Here is a 20,277-nt window from a genome sequence, read left to right on the forward strand (position 1 = left end):
GTCTTTTGGCTTCTTTATTTCGTTCCGGGCAGAGCTTTCGCCCTGGTTCTGGCTGAAAAACTTCTAGCCGCAATTTTGAACGGCGTGGTGGCGGGGAGAGCTCTGCGGGGCAGGGCTGCCGTTTCGGAGGGTCCTCTTCTGCCAGTCCCGTGGCTCAGACGCTTGGGTGCAACCAGCAGCGAACCCAAAGCCAAGTGCAGTGTCCAACGTGGCAAGGCTCTCTGGGCAGCTGAAGGCCTGAGGGCGGTGAGCCCCTGGCCCAGGTTGCCCAGAGAAGCTGTGGCTGCCCCATCCCTGGAGGGGTTCAAGGCCAGGTTGGCCGGGGCTTGGAGCAACCTGGGCTGGTGGGAGGTGTCCCTGCCCAGGGCAGGGGGTGGCACTGGGTGGGCTTTAAGGTCCCTTCCAACCCAAACCATTCCATGATTCTATGATCTCCTAACACCCACCTCAGAACCCCCGAGGTGTCCAGCACCCTACAGCAGCCCCACACCCCTCCAGGGGCACAGCCATGGCCCTGCAGCAGCACCCAGGACGGTGGCCTTGTCCCCCTTGGGTCACCCCAGTGCTCCCATGGGAACACAAACAGCCCGGGCAGGGGTCTGGCATGGGGATGGGGACACCCCCAGCAGCCCCTCAGGTGGCGCCGAGGCCCTGTTGACCCAGACGTGGGGCACAAATGTGAGGTGGGACGGTGCTGCGGCCACCGAGACATCACTGCAGGACTTGCCAACCCAGGATTGCTTCGGTGGCACCTGTCCCCAGCCCCTTCCGTGCCACGGGAGGCCTGGCAGCTGTGGGGGCCGCCAGCCCCATGTTCCTTATAGCCTTCTGAGGGCACACGGGTGGGACACCATCTCCGCACACCCTTTGCAGGAGCAGCAGGCCCGGTTTTGCCGTGGCGCAGCTGCAGATGGGAAAAAAAAAGAAACCCAAAACCACCCGCCCAAAACAAGCCCCAAACCCCCTTAGTTTTTGCAGGATTTCAGGTTGCCGCAGCTCGCCGTGCCAGGCTGGCAGTTTCTGTCCCCAGTGCTGCAGTCCCCGCAGGCCGGAGGGTGACAGGATTGGATGCTGCGGGGATATGACCAAGGACACCCGGCATGGCAGTGGCAGAGGTGGGCAAAGCGGCTGTGGGTGGGGGACCTGTGGGGACCCCCAGGCAGCCCAGGGGCAGTGACAGGCAAGGGGACGTGCCACCAAAACACCATGCTCGGGTTAGTTCAGGTTGGCGGAGCAGATCCCGAGGAGGGAGCATCCCAAATAACAAGCGATAGGACAAGAGGAAACGGCCTCAAGTTGCGCCAGGGGGTGTTTAGACTAGATGTTAGGAAAAATTCTTCACGGAAAGGGTTGTCAAGCGTTGGAAGAGGCTGCGCAGGGCAGTGGGGGAGTCCCCGTCCCTGGAGGGATTTAGAAGCCGGGCAGACGTGGTGCTGAGGGACACGGGCTAGTGGTGGACTTGGCAGTGCTGCGTTCATGGTTGGACTCGATGACCTTAAAAGTCTTTTCCAACCTAAACAGTTCTATGATTTCAACCCCTTGCATGTGGCTTTCCTTGTCTGTATCAAGAACAACGCTGCTCCAGCCACACTGAGCCTGAAGGCCACTGTTGAAGACCATTTTCTAGTCTGTTTTTGTTGGGGGACCATGTCACCCTCTGCTTTCTGTTCCTTCCTGGGGTCTCCCCCCTGGCACATGAAACAGGAGCTAGTGGTCTTCACTCCCTGCTCACCATTTCACTTCAGAACGAAGAAGTCATTTCGCATTTCCAACTCTTCATCACAAGCATAATCACACATGGTGATTTAACGCCAGCCAGCAGCTAGGACCGTGCAGCCGCTCACTCACTCCCCCGCAGTTGGGATGGGGGGAGGGAGGGGGGGCAGAATCGGAAGAGTAAAAATGAGGAAAAACTCATGGGTTGAGATAAAGACAGTTTAATAAGCAGAGCAAAAGCCACGTGCGCAAGCAAAGCAAAACAAGGAATTCATTCCCTGCTCCCCGTGGGCAGGTGGGTGTTCAGCCATCCCCAGGAAAGCCGGGCTCCGTCATGGGTAACGGTGACTTGGGAAGACAAACACCGTCACTCCCAACATCCCCCCCTTCCTTCTTCTTCCCCAGCTTTATACTCTGAGCATGACGCCACGTGGCACGGAATGTCCCTATGGTGAGCTAGGGTCCCCTGTCCCAGCTGTGTCCCCTCCCAAGCCCTTGTGCCCCCCAGCCCCCGTTGCTGATGGGGCAGGGTGAGGAGGAGAAAAGACCTTGAGAGCTCGGCAACAACCAAACCCACCAGTGCCCCATCACACCGCTCCCATCCCAGACCCAAAACACAGCCCTGGGCTGTCACCTCCATCCCAGCTGAAAACAGGACATGACAGTTTCAAACAAGTTCCTTCATGTTTGGCCTGAAAATTTTCACCTGTGACTTCCCAGAATGGTTTGGGTTGGAAGGGACCTTAAAGATCGTCTAGTTCCAATCCCCTGCCCTGGGCAGGGACACCTCCCACCAGCCCAGGTTGCTCCAAGCCCCGGCCAACCTGGCCTTGAACCCCTCCAGGGATGGGGCAGCCACAGCTTCTCTGGGCAACCTGGGCCAGGGGCTCACCACCTTCACAGGAAAGAATTTCTTCCCAATATCTCACCTAAATCTCCCCTCTCTCAGTTTGAGGGCATTCCCCCTGGTCCCATGGCTCCCCTCCCTGCTCCAGAGTCCCTCCCCAGCTTTCCTGGAGCCCCTTGAGGGACTGGAAGGGGCTGGAAGGTCTCCGCGGAGCCTTCTCTTCTCCAGGCTGAACCCCCCCAGCTCTCTCAGCCTGTCCTCCCAGCAGAGGGGCTCCAGCCCTCCCAGCATCTCCGGGGCCTCCTCCGGGTGAAGTCAGACCCGGAACGACCCCGCTGGCGGGGGGGGGGGTGGTGGTGGGGGGTGTCTCCGCGGCCCCGCCCGACGAGCGGGTACCGCCCGCCCCCCGCCGGCCCCGCCCAGGAACCGGCTCTACCGACCAATGGCGCGGAGGGGGCGTGGCCGCCTCTGCCCCGCCCCTCCGGCCCCGCCCCGCCGCCGCCGCCGCCGCCCGCGGCCGCCGCCGAGGGCTCGCCATGGGACAAAAGGCGCGCTGAGCAGCGCGGCCCCCGCGCCTAGGCCGCGCCCGCCACGCTCGCTGCCCGCCGCGGCTATGGCGGCCCCGCACCGCTAGGCCCGGCCCGGCCCGGCTCGGCTCGGCCCGCCTCCCCCCCGCCATGCCCAGCGGCAGCGCCGCCGCGGCCTCCCCCGCCGCCGCCGAGCCCGCCGAGCCGCCGCGCCTCCTTCCCCCCCTCCGGCACCACCACCCGCCGCTGCTGCTGCTCCAGCAGCGCCTCGCCGGCCTCGGCCTCCACGACCGGGTAGCCCGGCGGCAAGCCCGCAGGCGGCGGGCGGGCTTGGCGCCGCTGCCCGACCCCCCCGGAGAGCCGGGGCCTGGCGGGGCGGAGGAGGAGGAGGAGGAGGCGGTGGCGGCGGGGGACGAGGGAGACCTGGAGCTGGAGGAGGAGGAGCTGCTGGCGGGGGAGGACGAGGAGGAGGAGGAGGAGGACCCGGCCGCGCTGCTGCTGCTCTCCTCGTCCTCCTCGCCCTCCCAGCCGCTGCCGCTGCTGCCGGCGCTGGGCTCCGTCCTGCTCTCGCCCTCCTTCGATGCGCAGGAGGCGGCGGCGGGGCCGCTCTGCGGGGCGGACGATCCTCAGGGCATGATGGCGGCGATGCTGTCCCAGGCCTGCGCCGGGGGGGCGGCGGGCCTCAACGGCGAGCAGGCGGCGCTGCTCCGCCGAAAGAGCGTCAACACCACCGAGTGCGTGCCGGTGCCCAGCTCCGAGCATGTGGCCGAGATCGTGGGGCGGCAGGGTGAGTGGGGGACCGGGGCGAGGGGCGGAGGCGGGGGGGGAGTGCTGGGGGGGACGGCCGAGGGGCGGCCCGGGCCTGCCGCCCTTCCCCGGGGCTCGGCGGGGGGCCTGTCCCCGCACAGCCCGCTCGGAGCCGGCCGGAGGAGCCCCTTCGTGCCCCTCTAGGGCCTGCCTCCCCCCACCGCGGGGACAGGCCGCCGGCTCGGGCCCTGCCACCAGGTGAGGGGCGAGGGCGAGCCCTGGGCTAGCTCAGGCCTTCGGGTGGTGGTCGCTTGGGTTGTAAAAGGCATTATGTGGCCTGAGCCTCTCCAGGGACACGGTGGAGGGCCTGGCCCTGTCCAGGTAGAGCCTGGGCCACAGTTGGTGGCCTGGGCATGTTCAGGCGGGGCTTGGGCCGCGGTGGATGGCCTGGCCCTGTCCAGGTAGACCCTGGGCCACAGTAGGTGGCCTGGCTACGTCCAGGTAGGTCTTGGCCACAGGGTTTGGTCTTCAGTGACACTCGGCCTGTGGTCTTCGGTAACGAGCTGCTTTTCACCGTAGGAGCTTTGGCCCGTGTTTTACCAAGGCTTTTTATTTTATTTTATTTTATTTTTTTTGGCTAGAGGACCTCAGCTCGCCTTGCAGAGCAGGGCGTGGGCTGACGCTGTTCCGGCAGCTTTCCAGAAAGTGGGACCCCGGGAGCCAGCGAGGTGGAGAAAGGAGCCACGTGCGGCCCTCTCCTGTGCGGCAGCCCTTGTTCTTTCTGCTGGGGCTGTGGCTTCCTGTTGATCGCTGTTGCTCCCCTCCGCGGGTCTCTCTTACGCCGTCGGGATAAGGTCATACCGGTGATGTCATGTTCGCTGTCGGCCTTTCATGTGCTCTCGGGGGGAGCCGCGCTTGGAGGAGTTCGAAAGATGACGTTTCTCGCCAGCTTTTTGGCGGCGAACCTAATTTTAAAAGCCCCTTTTCTGTATGAAGGGAAGCGCTGAGCGGCGTGGAGTGTAGGTGTGGAAACGCAGACAATGAAGTCGCCGCTCTCTTCCTCTTCCCTTTCTGTGTTATTCTGTATTGGTTTGGGGGTGGTGTGTCTTGTTTGCTGATGGGCTCAGATAACGAGCGGTTATGCTGTCTGGTCTCTCGACATCAATGTGGCTTTTGTTTCTTTTTTTTTTTCTTTCCCCTCGAGTATGGAGGAAATAGTAACGTTGGTCTAAACCAATGTGGTGCTAAAGAAATGCCTGCTGAGCACCGACGCTCGGGCAGACTCTTCTTTTCTCTTTCTACATTTATTTTAGGCTTTTAGCGGCTGAGGGTGGTTTTTTCGCTGGGTGTGTCAAGGGAGAACCGACGCCCGCGCTGCAGAAATTGGCAGGTAGCTTCCTCCGATGCAGACGAGCCCGTTCTGTTCGGAAGCAGAAAATATCTTTTCCAAGAAATAGTGTTTGAACATCTTAAGGCTTTGCTCATGTGTCATTGGGGATGGTGAGTCGGGGGGGGGTGGGGGGGTGGGGAGATGGAAAACAGAACTGAAAATGGTTATTGCTACAGTCCTCTGAAAGCAAAATACAAACTATTGGGCTTCAAGGACCGATTAAGCTGCTGTGTTTATTCTCCAGCAGATCAGGATTGTTCTCTGTAGTATATTTCTCAGCACTTTGAGTCACTTAAAAACAAGATAATGGAGCCTGCATAAAAATAGAATCATTGTTCCTGAAGAGTTCGTTTGCTGCTTCTGCTTTTATTTCTTATCTGATGTCCCACTGTTTGGCTTGTGATAAAATATTTAGCCTCGGCGGGGAGGGATTGTATCATAAAAAGAATTTGGGCTACAGAAGAGGAAGGAGCAGGAGTGGAGGGAGAGCTAAAAAAATGCTTATTTGCCTGAAAGCTTTGTGTAAGGAGGCCCTTCAAAATTCTCATACAGGGGGAGACCTATGCTTAGAAGAGCTACTTCCATAAGTTGTATTAGTTCTGCTAAATATTTGTTAAATTTCTTCGAAATGCTAGTCCTTGCGTCTCCTTTTACGGCCCAGAGGCGCTCGCGCTCTCGTCCACCTGCTTTGCCGTGGGTCTGTGCTCTGGCCTGGCAGAGTCTCGTCGTTTTGGGCTGCCTCCATCCTCCGCTGAGCCTTCTGTTTTCTCCGAGAATCCAAACACTGCATATTCTCTTCCTAGCACACATCGTTAACCAGCTGGTTGCGTTATCTTGAACGAATTCAGCTGAAGTTTTATGCCAGGCTCCTCTGTGCGCTTTAATATCCAATTATGTCATTGGAATGTAACTTCTGATGGATTTGCCCAGAGATTAAGTTTATATTCTTTCTGTTGCCGTCTTCTTGAGGTATAAAAGGAACTTGAAATGTCTGCGGCCTGAACACATCAGCTCTGAAATACCAGGAATGCTGAGTTTGATCTGGGCTTTGCTGGAGGCCTCACTGCTGTGTCTGAAAGCGTGTTGTTTGTAAATCCTAACCCCCTAAGTGAAAGAGTAATGAGAATCGGAATTCCACGGTATTCTTTATCCAAATTTAATTTTTCGCACGGAGGAAGAGAATTTCCAGATGCTGTTTATCAGACCGAAGGAGCCCCTGGTCCTGAAGAGGGCTGTAAATAAGCGAAAACCTTATGGCGCTTGCATGGAATGTTTTGGGTTTGTTTTTTTTGTCTTCCCTAATTACGTGCAAGTTTCAGAAATAAATACAGCACTTCAGGAGTGAAGTGGCGTTCCCACAGCCCTGCTGTGTTGGTGGCCGTGCGGAGAGGTGGGATGTCACAGCCATCGAAGGTGCGGAGTGCCTGAAAAACATACCTTGTGGTTGATGGTTTTCTCCCGAAGCTCCGTCGGAGGCCGCTGGGTTACTGTGACAGTACTTCAACGTGTTGCCGCTGGAAGCATTTACATCACTGTAAAAGACACCCGGAAAAGGCTTAAGTAAGATTTTCTTTTCATGAATAGTAGGTGTTCCTTCTTTTTTAAAAAAAAAAAAAAATATCCTGTAGTATTTCTGAAACCTGCCAGCTTTTTGTGCTTTTTTTGGTTGGTTTTTTTTTTTTAAATCTTAAATATTCTCAACCTTTTCTTATTGCCCTTGCCCCCCTCCCTCCCCCTCCCCCCCCCCCCCCCAAAATGAAGCTGACAGACGCTGCTTGGGCTAGCGCAATATAATTCTTTGTAGTCTTTGAAGTGGAAGAATCTCAAAGGTGAACAACAAAGGAAAAGATATTTGTATCCTTTTATTCTTGTTAAGGCATGTGACTGGGAGCCAGGAAAACTAGATTCCATTCATGGCATTGTACAGGCTTCCTGTATGAATTTGAACTAGCTGTTGAATCCAACCTTCGGTAAGTTGGCTGGTCAGACGAGTGACTTCCTTTGCTGTCAGTGGCTAAAAATCCCACATACGGACAGTTTGCATTGGTTTAAGAAAAATAAAATAAAGCTGGAGGAAGCGCCCTTGGGAATGGGAGCAAGAAAGCTGCGTTGCTGAGGAGGTGATTGTTGTTTGCCTGAGAAAACCTGGCATAGGGCACATACCAGAATTATATAAACTCGTAGCCAGACTTAAAGACCCCACAAACCCCAGCTTCTGGATATCTAACTTGGGATGATTTTGGTTTAATCTCTAAAGCTGGTGATTTTCTGTGGCAATTCTGCCATGGCCTGGTGGGCCTTGAGAAGGATTTGGCAAGTTTAACTTGGGAGTCTTCAGTGCCCCCTGCTACTTTCTCTATGCTAAAAAAAAACCCCAAAAGACATGTTTAAGCTCTTTTGAATAATGCAAAAAGAGGGGTGGTGTCTGAAGACGCAAACAACAGAAAACCTGAAAGGTGCTGGAAGGGACAGAAGTCTGTCCTATAGAGAGATGCTTCATCCTTGAAGGCATTAACCGTCTTCAGCTAATGATGGTTGGAATATATTTGCTAATGCATTCCAGCAGTGTGACTCTCCAAGTAATGTGGTTTTCCAAGAGTTTATATCCTCGATAAAGCTGACGATAGTGTTTGGGGTTTTTTTCTCCCGAAGACATCACTCGAGTTGGAGCTACTTAACTCTGAAGCCTGATGCTTTTCTTTCTTCATTAAGAATAGTTCGGGTGACGGCTGCAGAACTCCAAACGGGCAGGGCAGTCTCCAAACCCCGGATGAGTAAGAGGAGGAGGAATGATATCATCCCATTTCACTGATTAAATCGATAATGACAAATCTGCTTTGCATGAGACAGTCTTGCAACTAAAATAACCTTTTTATGCATATTTCATGATCTCGGAGTCCTTTTTGCTTTTTTGCTTTTGAATGTGGGCTCTTGAGCAAAATACGGCTTTGCTTGAAATAGTCCTGTAACTCGAAATAAAAACAATAATTCTGATAAGTTGGTAGCTGCTAACTATCTAGCATAGCTGACCAGCTGAATAAAGACAACAGCTATCACTCTCGGGGAGTGGAAACAGCATTAAAACAATCCTGGGGCAAATCCTTGTGCGTTAGCCGAGTATAGCGCGGAGATGTCCTGGGGTAGGATAATTAGAGCCCTTTTAAGAAAGAACCGTATCTCTGGTTTTTGCATCTCTGGGATAGTAACGTCACCGAATTACGGATAATACTTAGGTAGCCTTGGCTGGTTATTAACCGCTGACCCATGAGTAGTTGGCATAAGCGTAGGGAACTAGTCTGAATTGCATATTGGTTTTAAACTGGCTGCTTAAGATTTCTCAAGAATCAGTTTAACTTGCGTGACTGAAGTCATCACCTATCTCTGTATCAGTTGATTGCCACAGACAGCCAAGCTTCAGCTAGCTTATTTGAAGTAAAAGCTGCAAAGGCAGTTGCAATTTAGGGTTTGGGGTTTTTTTTTTCCCCATTTTCTGTAACAAGCAGGTTATTAAATAGCTTGTCCTAAAGACTGAAAGCAAACTTGAGCTATTTGTTGAAATCCTATCTAAAAGCTCTTTTTTTTTTTTTTTTTTTTTCTGAGAAGCTGAAGTCTGGTCGCTTTTAGAGCCTGGAACTCCAGGAACTGAACCACGTGAGCAGACCGTGGGCTGGCACAGTCTGAAACCGCCGCTGAAGTTTCAGCGACCTAGCGCTCCGGTACCGTGTGACAAATGTCACTTCGCTTCTGCTGTTTGTCATTCCTGCTACGCGAAAGACCCAACTCGAGTTGCAAAGTGTGTCCGAAGGGTGCGGGTTTTCCAGCTGGGATCATAAATCCTCAGTCGTAAATGCTGCTCTTGTCTGGCTTGTTGGGTGAGAAGCGCACCAAACGCAGTGCGTGCGCGCTCGGGAGGTTTTCCCCTTTGTGTAGTCTGCCAGAAATTCCCTATGAATTCCCCAGAAGTGAATACCTGCGTAAGAAGGATCTTTGGATGAAGCCGAAATTAAAATTATAAAACACCTTTGCGACACAAAGTGCCAATTTCTAGCCCTCTGGTCCTTTTCTTTTTCTTGTAAAACTGCTGTGTTCCAAAAGGGTACGGTTTTTTTTAAGTTCATAACACACACGTACAAAAGAAATCTTGATTAATGTGCTTCCGAACTGTGCTGGATTAACCTGGCTGTGGCCTGAGAAAATAGCCATGAATTATGGTTTGGTTTTGGGTTTTGTTTTTTTTAAGCCATTAGTAAAGTCAGCAGATCTTGTGCTTTTCCCTGTCTTAGCCCTTGTCACCCTCTTTTCTGGTATGCTGTGGTCCGAATTTCTGGACTTTTGTTCTAAACAAAGTGTTGGGTATCTCAAAAGATCTGAAATTTGGTTTGGATGCAATACCTCCGCCCCACGGGGCCAATTCCTCGTTGCAGGCAAAAAAATTTAATAGGGTTGCGAACTTGCTGTAACGAAGAAAAAAAAAAAAAAGGCTGCTGAGCACTAGGACGTTTTCACTTAATCAAAAGAAAAGGCCAAAAAGCTTTAAATCACGCAGATGTTTCCAACTTCGGTTACTCTTTAAGAATGTCTTCCTTTCGTCTCTCTTTCAGGAATTCCTTTATGAGATCTTGCCAGCCTCCGAGATCTCGGTTTCCCTCGCTGGTGTGAGTCAGGAGCTCTGTGGTCTGTACCGAGTCCTCTGCTGCTCCCCTTGACAAAGCCACAGCATCTTTCAACTTTTTACCTACTCGTCCATTTTCCGTTTGACCACGTGCCGTGCAATCCTGTTCAAAAACACAGCTCCAGCAGCGTTTTGAATGGGGGGGTTCGGTGGAGGTGAAGGTTTGCGTGGATTTTTGCAATCTTCCTTTTACAGGCCACCTTGGCACGTGGAATGGTGGTCCCTTTTCATACCCTCCTTCTGCAGGTCAGGTTTCCCAGCGCTATTGCTCCCACCAATCTGTTTCATTCGCTAGATCAACGTTCTTAATGAAAACAGCTTTTTTTTCCTGTAGTTCTTCTATTTGGTGTACCTAGTCCCTCTCTTATAACTATTGCTTTTTCTTCTACTGTCTTTTTCTAATTTTTCTCAGCAGCTGCTGCCTCATTCCTGATGCTGCAGTGGTGCAAGTAATTAATAATACAAGTTGCTGGCCGCTGGCTCTTTTGCTGCATGTAACTTGTTTACTGACTTGCCATCTGTCTTGGGAATTGGGAGTATTCCTCTGGCTGTGGGACTGCTGGTGTGATAGATTGCCCCAGCCTGGCATATAGGAGGAAACAGTGTGCAGGCTGACTGCTTCGTTCTGCGCTGGATTGATATATAAATCGATTGATAAATTGATACCTACCGAAGAAATCTTTAATAGAGAGTTTGTACGCGGTTCTTCAACGCGGGCTTTTCTTTTCCTGAAGAGGGAAATGTCCCTGAGAGCTTGTGAGCAGCCTTCCCTTGGGAAGCTTTCTCAGCATCAGCAGGGACTCCCCTCTTTTCCCATCCATTAGCTTGGCAGCACTGGGACCAAAGAAAGTCCCGTGATCTGACCCAGCTGAGTGGTTGACACTGATTTCTTGCCTTTTGGTTGAGGTACTTGAGATCTCCAGGTCATCCTCCTTCCTGGTACCTCAACAAATCCAAGCCCGTGGGGCTCTAGCACCTGGTGCACTCAGCTTGAAGAGCTACTCTGCAAAGTATCTTGTCGAAAAACCCTTCTGTAGTTCTAGCTGGATGATGACAAGTTAAAAAAAAAAAAAGTCATGTATCATCTTCGCATTCGTACACGTGAAAAATACAAAGCGAAAGAAGTGGTCAGTTGTTCCTCAGAAATGGGTAAGCGTGGTGGAATTATAATGGGAGCAGTCTCGGTCGCTATATATAGCGTGACTCATATTGAAATGTTCCACAGGCAGGCACAGGGGTTTGCTAACTGCAGCGTAACTAAAAGCCTTTGATTGCAGGGGTAAGTTAATGAGGGGGGTCAGGAGGCAGGGAAAAATGTCTTTGGTAGAAAATGCTATAGTTTTTATTTTTCTTGAAGGACTTGTATGTCATCTTCCCTTCTCTTGGAATAACTTTATCAGAGTGGTTGTCAGTTGAGGTTTTTTTTTCCTCCTCTGTGCTACACAGTAATTTACCTACTTGTAGCATTGCTTATTGTAGTGTCGTTATAGATAGACGTGAAAGATGGTTATTACCGGTGCGCAGCACTTCTGAAGTACGGTCCTTCTCTGAAACCATTACTACGTCCACCCTCCGGAGCAGAGAGCCAGAACTTTGTTCCCAAGCTTTGGGTTGTAATGGGATTGGTATCTCATTTTTTGGATTGTAAATTTGAGGAGCTCTGCTTGGTGGCTTCTCGTTAGGAAGCGCCCATCTGAAAAATACAACCTGACGAAGGGCAGGAGCAGGTACTACAAGTATCTAAAGGGTGGGTTTAAGGAGGACGGAGCCAGGCTCTTTTCAATGGTTCCCAGCGACAGGACGAGGGGCAATGGGCACAAGCTAGAACATAGGAAGTTCCGTTCAAATACACGGAAAAACTTCTTCACGGTGAGGGTGACAGAGCACTGGAACAGGCTGCCCAGGGAGGGTGTGGAGTCCCCTTCTCTGGAGATTTTCAAGACCGCCTGGATGCAGTCCTGAGGGATGTGCTTTAGGCAATCCTGCTCTAGCAGGGGAGTTGGACTAGATGATCTCTAGAGGTCCCTTCCAACTCTGAAGGTTCCGTGATTCCGTGATACTAGCACTCCTGGGTAGCCTGCGGGAAAAGCCTTTGCCCGGGGACGTAAATCTCACAACTCTACTTGTGTGCTTCATGTGGCCACCTCCAAGGAACCTCAGCTTGGGTACCACCGTGGAGGAGGTGGCTTTGGTTCGTTAGGTGATGAACGAAACAGCTGTCCCTTAAACTCTGCGTACATCCATGTCCCCGTTTAAACCGTTGGCCTTCTCTCTTCTTCAGGGACTGGCATCTTCTGCTTCCAAACCTGCCAGCGACCTGCCCCGTGAGCTTGAGCAAATCCCAGCTGCGACCTGCGCCCGTCTCTTGCTGTCTCCATATTTGTTAGCTCTCTGGCATGTGTCATGCCTAGTTGTCACATGGGAGCCCTAATCTTACCGGCTAATTAACCCAAATAGCGATCAGACTATCGTCTGTGCTATAGAATGCTAATGGGGAGCTGTTAAAGCTGTTGGTGGTTGGTCTAGTCCTGTCGGCAGGATGGGTGCTGTGCTCTTCGGTGAGGTGTCTCTCAGCTTTCCTCTGGCTGGAGAGCAAGCTGCATTAAAAAGAAAGGAAAACTTGCCTTCAAAATATTCTATCCGGTAATTACTATTATTGCAGTTTGTCTCTTCAAACTTTAAAATTTAAAAGCGATATTTTTATAGCCTTCCTTCCTAAAATCAAAATGCCGGAGGGGTGATAAATAGCGGCCTGAGTACGTAGATCTGGGGGTTTTTTGCAGATCAGCATCTTTTGCAAGTGCAGAGAAATGACTTTCTTCATCTTCCTTGAATCAACTAACCATATTCAACAGCCGGTTGAAAAAAAAAAAAAGCGAAGCTTGTCAGGAGTTGAGATTTTCCAGTCTGTGAATTAAAACAGGGTGTGAGATGAAATAATTGATCTCGGGTGAAAGGCGATAGTAACCAGAGTCAGTCTATCGACCGAGCGGCCCGCAGGTAGTATTTCATGATTTTATTAACCCGGTGAAGTGCCAAAAATGTTCTGGTCTTAATTTTCTTGTGTAGCCAGCCTGTGTAAGGAGTTTTAACCATTAAACAATTTAGAACAGGAGTTCATTTTCTGTCCCAGTGCAGCTTCGTCTCTGTGTGCTTAATAAATGGGGCATATATCAGTTTTCTACTGTATAGTCACAAACTGGATAGATATTTTTAGCCGTGCCACGACTGAGAGGAAGCACTCTGTGTTTAAGCAGGAGAAGGTAGCTTGTACCACCAGCGGGAACGAACAGCTCTTCTGAAAAAGGTCGTTTTTAATGAAGGAGATTAATTTTTCTTTGTTTGTTAATCAGGTGGGCAGCGTTCTGCTCGGCAGACCCGGCAGCCTTATGGTACAGTCAGTGTTTCAGTCTCCGCAAATCCTTCGTTACCTTAGCTGCAGGAGTTCCAACTTTGCAATTAAAAGCTTGTGGCGACGTAGCAAGTGAAATAAGGGCTGTGCCAGCTTAACAGACTCTACCTTTAAAGCTGTGTCCACGCACGACAGTTGCAGGTTGGTAGAAACCAAATCCCTGGGCCGTCCCCTCTCTCCTTGGCAGGATGCTGTGCCATCCCTGCGGGGCTGCAGGCGCTTCCCAGACCCTGCCCTGACTTTCTAGGTAAGGAACGAGCTGTGGCTCTACTGGCAGTTCCAGGCTGATGTCCCTAATTACTCTGTCGCCGTGTCAGCGTGTTACAAAATCAGTGGTCAGAGTTCTGAAGACCGTGGTCAGAGTGGAGGCCGTAATACGGTATTGCCTTTCATCAGATAACGGCAAAGCTACTGAAAAACAGATTCCTGTGAACCCCGGCTTTCTCTTTAGTGCTGACAAGCTGTGGAGGCCGATCTGCGAGATCTCCGCGCTGCCCGCTGTTGCTCCGGGGCCGAGTTGGAGGATGCCAGGTCTGGCCGGGGCTGCTCATCAGCCCTGCCTCCTGCGCGGGAGCTGCGTCGGCGCTGATGCAACATCGCCCTGCTGGCTGCTCTTACGGCCGGGGCAGCGCTGGCGTCTCCCCCCGGGATTTGTGTGTCTGAAGAGCTGCAGGAGATTCTCAGTTTTGATCTCTGTAGCTAGGTACCCGTCCGGAGCAGGGGAGGAGAACAAACTGGTATTATCAATTGATTGTGGTTCACGTGGGTTGTTCCCTGCCATGATTTCCAGGCTTCTATTTAGGTAAACTATTTTTTCAGGGTTTGTTTTTTTTTTTTTTTCCACAAAGCCCTATGTGAGCAGGGAGACAAGGTTCAACTGATGTGATGGTAAGAAGGTTTGGGTTCCCGTGTGGGCCTGAACCCCGATTTCACCGCGCTTGGCAAGAGCTGTGGGAGGAACGTGGGTATGAGGGTATGACAGGCTGCGTTTTGCCAACGTGGGTACTCGGCAGCGCCAAGGACTCCCTTCCCCCGGTGTAGCTGCTCGGAAGAGACCACACAACAAAGGGATCCTCATCTGTAAATCAACCCTTGTCGCATTCCCAGTGTGTGGCATTGAGGTGAATTCAGCAGAAGAAAGAAACGGGGGGAAGGTTCCGTCTCTCCTGGGTCCCGCCGTGGCTGCGCAGAGGAGGGATGCTTTTTTTGGCTGCTCCTTGGCTCGTGGCGGCAGATCGCCTGGCGTGGTGCGAGGCCGGCACGCACTTGGCTCCGTTGGGGACTTTCCCTCGTGGACTCGATGGCCCGAGACTGGGTTTGACGTGTCTCATCCTGTTAGTGACGATGCGAGGTGAAAGTCGGACAGTGAGGGCTGAGCCGATGGGTGAGGGCTGCGGGTTCTGCGCTTCACTCTCACTTCAAGGCGTGAGAAGTGAGAGGGGAAAGAAGAATCTGTCTTTTAGCACCTTTTTTTTTTTTTAAGAAGGAAACATTCCATCGTTTAAAACTGGTGGTGTATGAGTTAAACGACTCCTTCAGAGCTACCCTTAAGTTTCTCGGGGAGTATAATGTTCGTACTGTGTTTTAAAATGTTTAGTCAAATAATCCTCTTCAGGGAAAAAACAGGGAGGAGGCTTGAGAAGAATGATGCAAATCAGCCGGCGCAGGATGAACACTGCCTGCAGGGCTGGGTACGGGCTCGGCTTCTCCTCGGGTGTCCAGGCAGGCAAGTATTAAATCTTTGCCTAAACGAAAGCAAAACTAAAGGGTTTTTGCTTGAGCTATGTCAGTATGTGCTTATGGCTGAGTGCGTGCTGCTTAGGAATGCTTATACTGCTGAACCGAGTACGTAACTCGTATCGAACAGACTTCCATTATCGCACCAAAACCTAAAATTACTGTGAAAGTTTTGCTTAAATTGAATTTCCGGTCTTGAAGTCCCCTCCACAGGCTTTTGACATCTCTGTACTTCAAGATCTCGGATACAATGACCTGATGATACATTGCAAAAGTGTGGGGCGGTGTATTTTTTTTTTTATTATTTTTATTTTCCCTTTGTCTTTCTGTGTCTAAGCTCGGGAGATTGGGAAACTTCTTGATTCATCCCTTGGCCCTGTGAGTTCGTAGCTGGCCGACCTCATGTCATCGTGGCCGCAAGCAGCGCCTCTGGATGCCGTGACTTGTCAGAGAGGAGATGGGATCAGCCGTCCTTCATCTCATCGCCTCGGTAGTGACTAAGGCAGGAGGGTGGGAAACCAGAGCTGCTGAGTAAAAGCAAATAGAGAGATCATCCCGCTGGAGCGGTTTAACGGGCTGCTGACCCTGTGTGTTGACATGACTGTCTGTCCTGGGGTTTTCCAGGGCTCCTTGCAGCCAAAACCCAGCGGGTATGGACTGACTCATTCGGAGACGTTGGGGTTTTGTATGTGGTGACTTTCTTCAGTTCCTTCAAACTTTATCTGAAAAGTTTGAGAGTTGACCTTGACCATCAACTTTCCACTGAAGCCAGCTTTCCGGCGTTGAAAAGCCTTGTCCTGTCGCCGCAGGGCAGTTGAGGCGATGTTTGGCCTCTGCTTTTGAGGTACGTGACCCATACCTGAAAAGACCAGCTCTGCCCACCTCGGTCCGTGCCCTTCTGCAGCCTGAGGGAGGAAGGCGAGGAGGCCTTTCCTCCCCCCGCAGCCCTTTGGAAACCTGGCTCTGGCAAAGCAGCCTCTGGGAGTTGGCAGCTGAAATGGAGAAGGAAGCTGAAGGCGCAGGGTTCTAACTGGATTTGAGTTTCTAAAAACTCAGGAAAGTTTGTCTAAAATACAAACTATAAGAATTGGTAAGGCACTGGGAACTGGAATTAAGTAGGCTCTGAATCACGGTCTATCATCATGAATTATATGTATTTTTAGATATATAAATCTTATGCTAGATGCTGCTAGGATTCTCTTTTAAGTGCTGCCTCTGTAATTTCTATGAAATAAGAATATACACTCGGGTGGAACGGAGTAAATGAAAGTGATTTGTGTAAATTGGAGAATGATTGAGAGGCATCAGGAGGCTGACTTTGGTTTTAGGTGCTGCGGTAGAAGAGGGTTTGACCGATGTGAAAGCTCCGGCGGCACTGCTTTGGAGGTTCTTGTGGCTTTAAGGTTGGGGCCCACCAACTTTTCTGAGTAACTGTGAAGGCGCGGGGAGCGGAGGGGACGAGCAGATTTACTTGTAGGGAGAAATGCGGCCGAAGAGATGAAAGGAGTCAAGGCAAATTGCCCGAGAGCGCTGGTGCCCTTCTCAGTGGGCTGTAAGTGGGAGCTTTGAGGCTTATGGGTTTGTTCTGCCCTGCGGATGTTTGCTCTTCTTGCTGAACTTCTCCTTCGGCTCTTGGCTCTGCATCCCCTCCTTCATCTGCGGGTGCTCCTCCATTCCTCCTTCTGGTGGAGGTAGGGCCTCCCAGAGCCCTCCTGACGAGCTGTTGAAGATAATGAACTTCCTCTCCAGCTGTGTCCTGGAAACAAAGGGCTGTTGTGTTCAGCCTTTGTCCTTGCTGTGTGCAGGGGCCCTGCGAGAAGAGGTTTTTCCTTCCCTCTGTTCCAACCGGCATCTGCATATTTGTTATCTTTTTTTTTTTTTATATTAGTAGATAGTCCTGATTAGAGCAGCATCTTTGAGTGGCTTTTGAAGTGTAATATCATTATCGCTAGCGGTACCTCGGGTGCAAGCGACTGACAAAACAGCATTTCGAGAGACTATTTCATGCACCCGGACAGTTACGAGATATTTAAAGCAAATGAGGAAAGCGGGAACAAATTCCACCCTGCAAGTGAAACGATGCTTGAAGCGCTTGGTCTGCGAACGTTGCTTATAGTTGTTTCGAGATGAGGTTCGCTGTAAAACGGCATTTAGTGTTTTGAATTTGTGTTTAATGTAGGCTACATTCAGTCAAGCCTGAAGCCAGTAGACTCTCTTGCGTGTCACGGACCTGCTCGTCTCTCCGAATTTTGCACTGCCTGCTTTTCCGGTCCTGTGATGGGGAAAAGGTGCTCCCGTATGCGCCCTGCCAAAACGCCTGAAGCCTCTTAGGAAAGAGCCTGCTGCCGCTGTGTCCCAGCAAACTTGATAATTCAGTCCCCAAGAATCAAAAGATGAAATGTTCCATTAACTTTCTGCTGCTCTTTCAGACTGTATTTACCCGGTTAACGAGAAAAATTCCACGTCGGCATGTAATATTCCGTAGGAAGTCTTATCTGCGTGCGACAAAACTGCTTGAACTCCTACTTGGCGGTTCAAGGAGTGGCTCCTTCATCCCACAGGGAAGAGCAAAGTTTAAGTAACACTTGTTGGTAACGGGAAGCAAATGAGTTCTCAGTAAATCGATAATTGTATCTATATCCCACACAGGTTGTGATACTGACCCTTCTCTCGCTCGTAAATGTTTAATTTGCTTTTAGGTCGTGCGCGTCAGCGAAAGGCGACTCTATCGGCAGACTTAAGTGCGTGTGTGCGTGAGCCTTTACTCCTTTTGCGGGATCTTAGAAATAACCGAAGGATACCCAATCAATGGGGAAAAAAAAATAAATTAATAAATCCACCTGTGTTTATAGGCTAATCGTGAATGTGGGTGTCGTAGAGAAAAAGCCGTCTGCGTTTATTCACCGTCTGATAACGATTGAGGAGATGATGGGCTAAAATGGTGCAGGAAGGGTTGCTAAAATAGTTTGTGTCGGAGATCTGCTTGGAAATAATAGGTAGAAGTTGTTACTGCTTTCTCTAGTGTGGCTTGTAGAGGTAAAAACAGCTGCTTCTGGTTTCACCCTATGGTTTGGTGAGACTCTCAAGCAGCTTAAAATAGATGGCTTTCTTGTGGCTTTCCAAACTTGGACGCCTTGCTAAACTTGCGTGTGTGTTTCCTTTGAACAGGTTGCAAAATCAAAGCGCTAAGGGCCAAGACGAATACTTACATTAAGACCCCTGTTCGTGGAGAAGAACCCATTTTTGTTGTCACTGGACGAAAAGAGGACGTAGCCATGGCCAAAAGGGAAATTCTCTCAGCTGCTGAACACTTCTCCATGATCAGAGCGTCGCGCAACAAGAACGGTCCTGCCCTGGGAGGTTTGCCATGTACCCCCAACCTGCCGGGTCAGACGACGGTCCAAGTCAGGGTGCCTTACCGTGTAGTCGGGCTGGTGGTTGGACCCAAAGGAGCTACAATCAAAAGAATTCAGCAGCAGACCCATACCTACATAGTCACTCCCAGCAGAGACAAGGAGCCCGTCTTCGAAGTTACGGGAATGCCCGAAAACGTCGACCGGGCGCGCGAGGAGATCGAGATGCACATAGCCATGCGTACCGGCAACTACATCGAGCTGAACGAAGAGAATGATTTCCATTACAACGGTACGGATGTGAGCTTTGAAGGAGGCACTCTCGGATCTGCGTGGCTGGCTTCTAATCCTGTCCCTCCTAGCCGCACCAGAATGATTTCTAATTATAGAAACGACAGCTCCAGCTCCTTGGGAAGTGGCTCCACGGATTCCTATTTTGGAAGCAATAGATTGGCTGACTTCAGCCCAACGAGTCCATTCAGCACAGGCAACTTCTGGTTCGGAGAAACGCTGCCTTCGGTGGGCGCGGAAGACCTCGCGGTCGACTCTCCCGCGTATGACTCCTTACCGACGCCTTCCCAAACCATTTGGACCCCTTTTGAACCTGTAAACCCGCTCTCCGGCTTCGGCGGCGACCCCGCTAATAACGCCAAGCCTCAGCGCCGAGGGAGCCAGCCATCTACTCCTCGCCTGTCGCCCACCTTTCCAGAAAGCCTGGATCACCCGTTGGCTAGGAGGGTGAGGAGCGACCCACCCAGCACCGGCCACCAAACCGGCCTTCCCATTTACATCCCCGCTTTCTCCAATGGTACCAACAGCTATTCCTCTTCCAACGGCGGCTCCACGTCCAGCTCGCCCCCCGAGTCGAGACGGAAGCACGACTGCGTCATCTGCTTCGAGAGCGAAGTCATTGCGGCCCTGGTCCCTTGCGGCCACAATCTCTTCTGCATGGAGTGTGCCAACAAAATCTGCGAGAAGGAAGCGCCATCGTGTCCCGTTTGCCAGACAGCGGTTACTCAGGCAATCCAAATTCACTCTTAAAAATATATATAGATGTTGTTATATATATGTGGACTTCTAAAACTCTTAAAGGCATGGGTGTAATGGTACCCTCTAGTAAACTTCCTAATGAATTCTGACTGTTGGGCTTTCTTGGGATTAGGCTGAAGTTGTTAATAAATTTCTACTTTCTCAAAAGGCTGCTACGGTAACACTAAAGCCAGGTGGTCTCTGTCCGGTTCAGTGTAAGCAGATGGAGTGGTTTAGCAGAGATCCAGCAGGTGGGATGTTGTGGCACAGGGAGGGGAAGTCTTCAGCGATGACACAACCGCAAAGAAGAGAAAAAAAAAAACAACCAACAACAACAAAAAAAAACAACCAAAAAACACCCCCCCACCACCATTTTACAGGCTTTCTGAAGGATCTCTGTTAAGCGTTCGACTCCTGCGGGCTGGCAGCGATGAACCTCGTCGCCTGAACGCGGAAGTCGTCGTCTGCCGCGGAGGGTTTGTGGCATTATCGCTATATCAAACAACACTTCCAATGCTGCCTTCTTTACACTGCCAGTTTTGAAAAAAACAGGTTTGGGGAAAATCTTTTCTTTTTTTTTTTTTTTTTGCTTCGTTCGACAACTTATGCCTAATTCTTCAGCATTGCAAATACCTTTTTTTGGGGTGATTTTTTCTTTTTTTTTTTCTTTTTAAAGCCTAGTTCAATATTATGGAAATGGATGATGTTATTGGCAGGTTCAGATAATAAATTAGAGGGGGGGGGGGGCGGAAAGCTGTCCAATGCACCTCCGTTTTTGCCCGACGTATGTTCAGAGGATCAGGAACCGTTTGTGAATTCCTACCCACTGCTTTTCTTCATGGTGATG

The 20,277-nt window shown here is 51.1% G+C and overlaps 1 protein-coding gene and 1 long non-coding RNA gene across 3 annotated transcripts; both read left to right on the forward strand.

The window, feature by feature from the left end:
• The first annotated feature begins 3,100 nt into the window (after positions 1-3,100).
• MEX3C (mex-3 RNA binding family member C) lies at positions 3,101-19,755 on the forward strand. Its single transcript, XM_063321015.1, has 2 exons — positions 3,101-3,877; positions 18,217-19,755. Exons 1-2 carry the CDS (start codon positions 3,241-3,243, stop codon positions 19,440-19,442), a joined length of 1,863 nt encoding a protein of 620 aa, XP_063177085.1. The 5' UTR covers positions 3,101-3,240; the 3' UTR covers positions 19,443-19,755.
• LOC134508874 (uncharacterized) lies at positions 5,639-10,987 on the forward strand. Of its 2 annotated transcripts, none has more exons than XR_010069163.1 (4): positions 5,639-6,787; positions 7,104-8,001; positions 8,831-8,943; positions 9,829-10,987. It is a non-coding gene; the product is annotated as an uncharacterized LOC134508874 (long non-coding RNA). The 2 variants fall into 2 exon arrangements; XR_010069164.1 differs by having other exon boundaries at positions 7,104-7,197.
• Positions 19,756-20,277: the final 522 nt, after the last annotated feature.

The sequence above is a fragment of the Chroicocephalus ridibundus genome, chromosome Z (genome assembly GCF_963924245.1).
Source record: "Chroicocephalus ridibundus chromosome Z, bChrRid1.1, whole genome shotgun sequence".
NCBI lineage: Eukaryota > Metazoa > Chordata > Aves > Charadriiformes > Laridae > Chroicocephalus > Chroicocephalus ridibundus.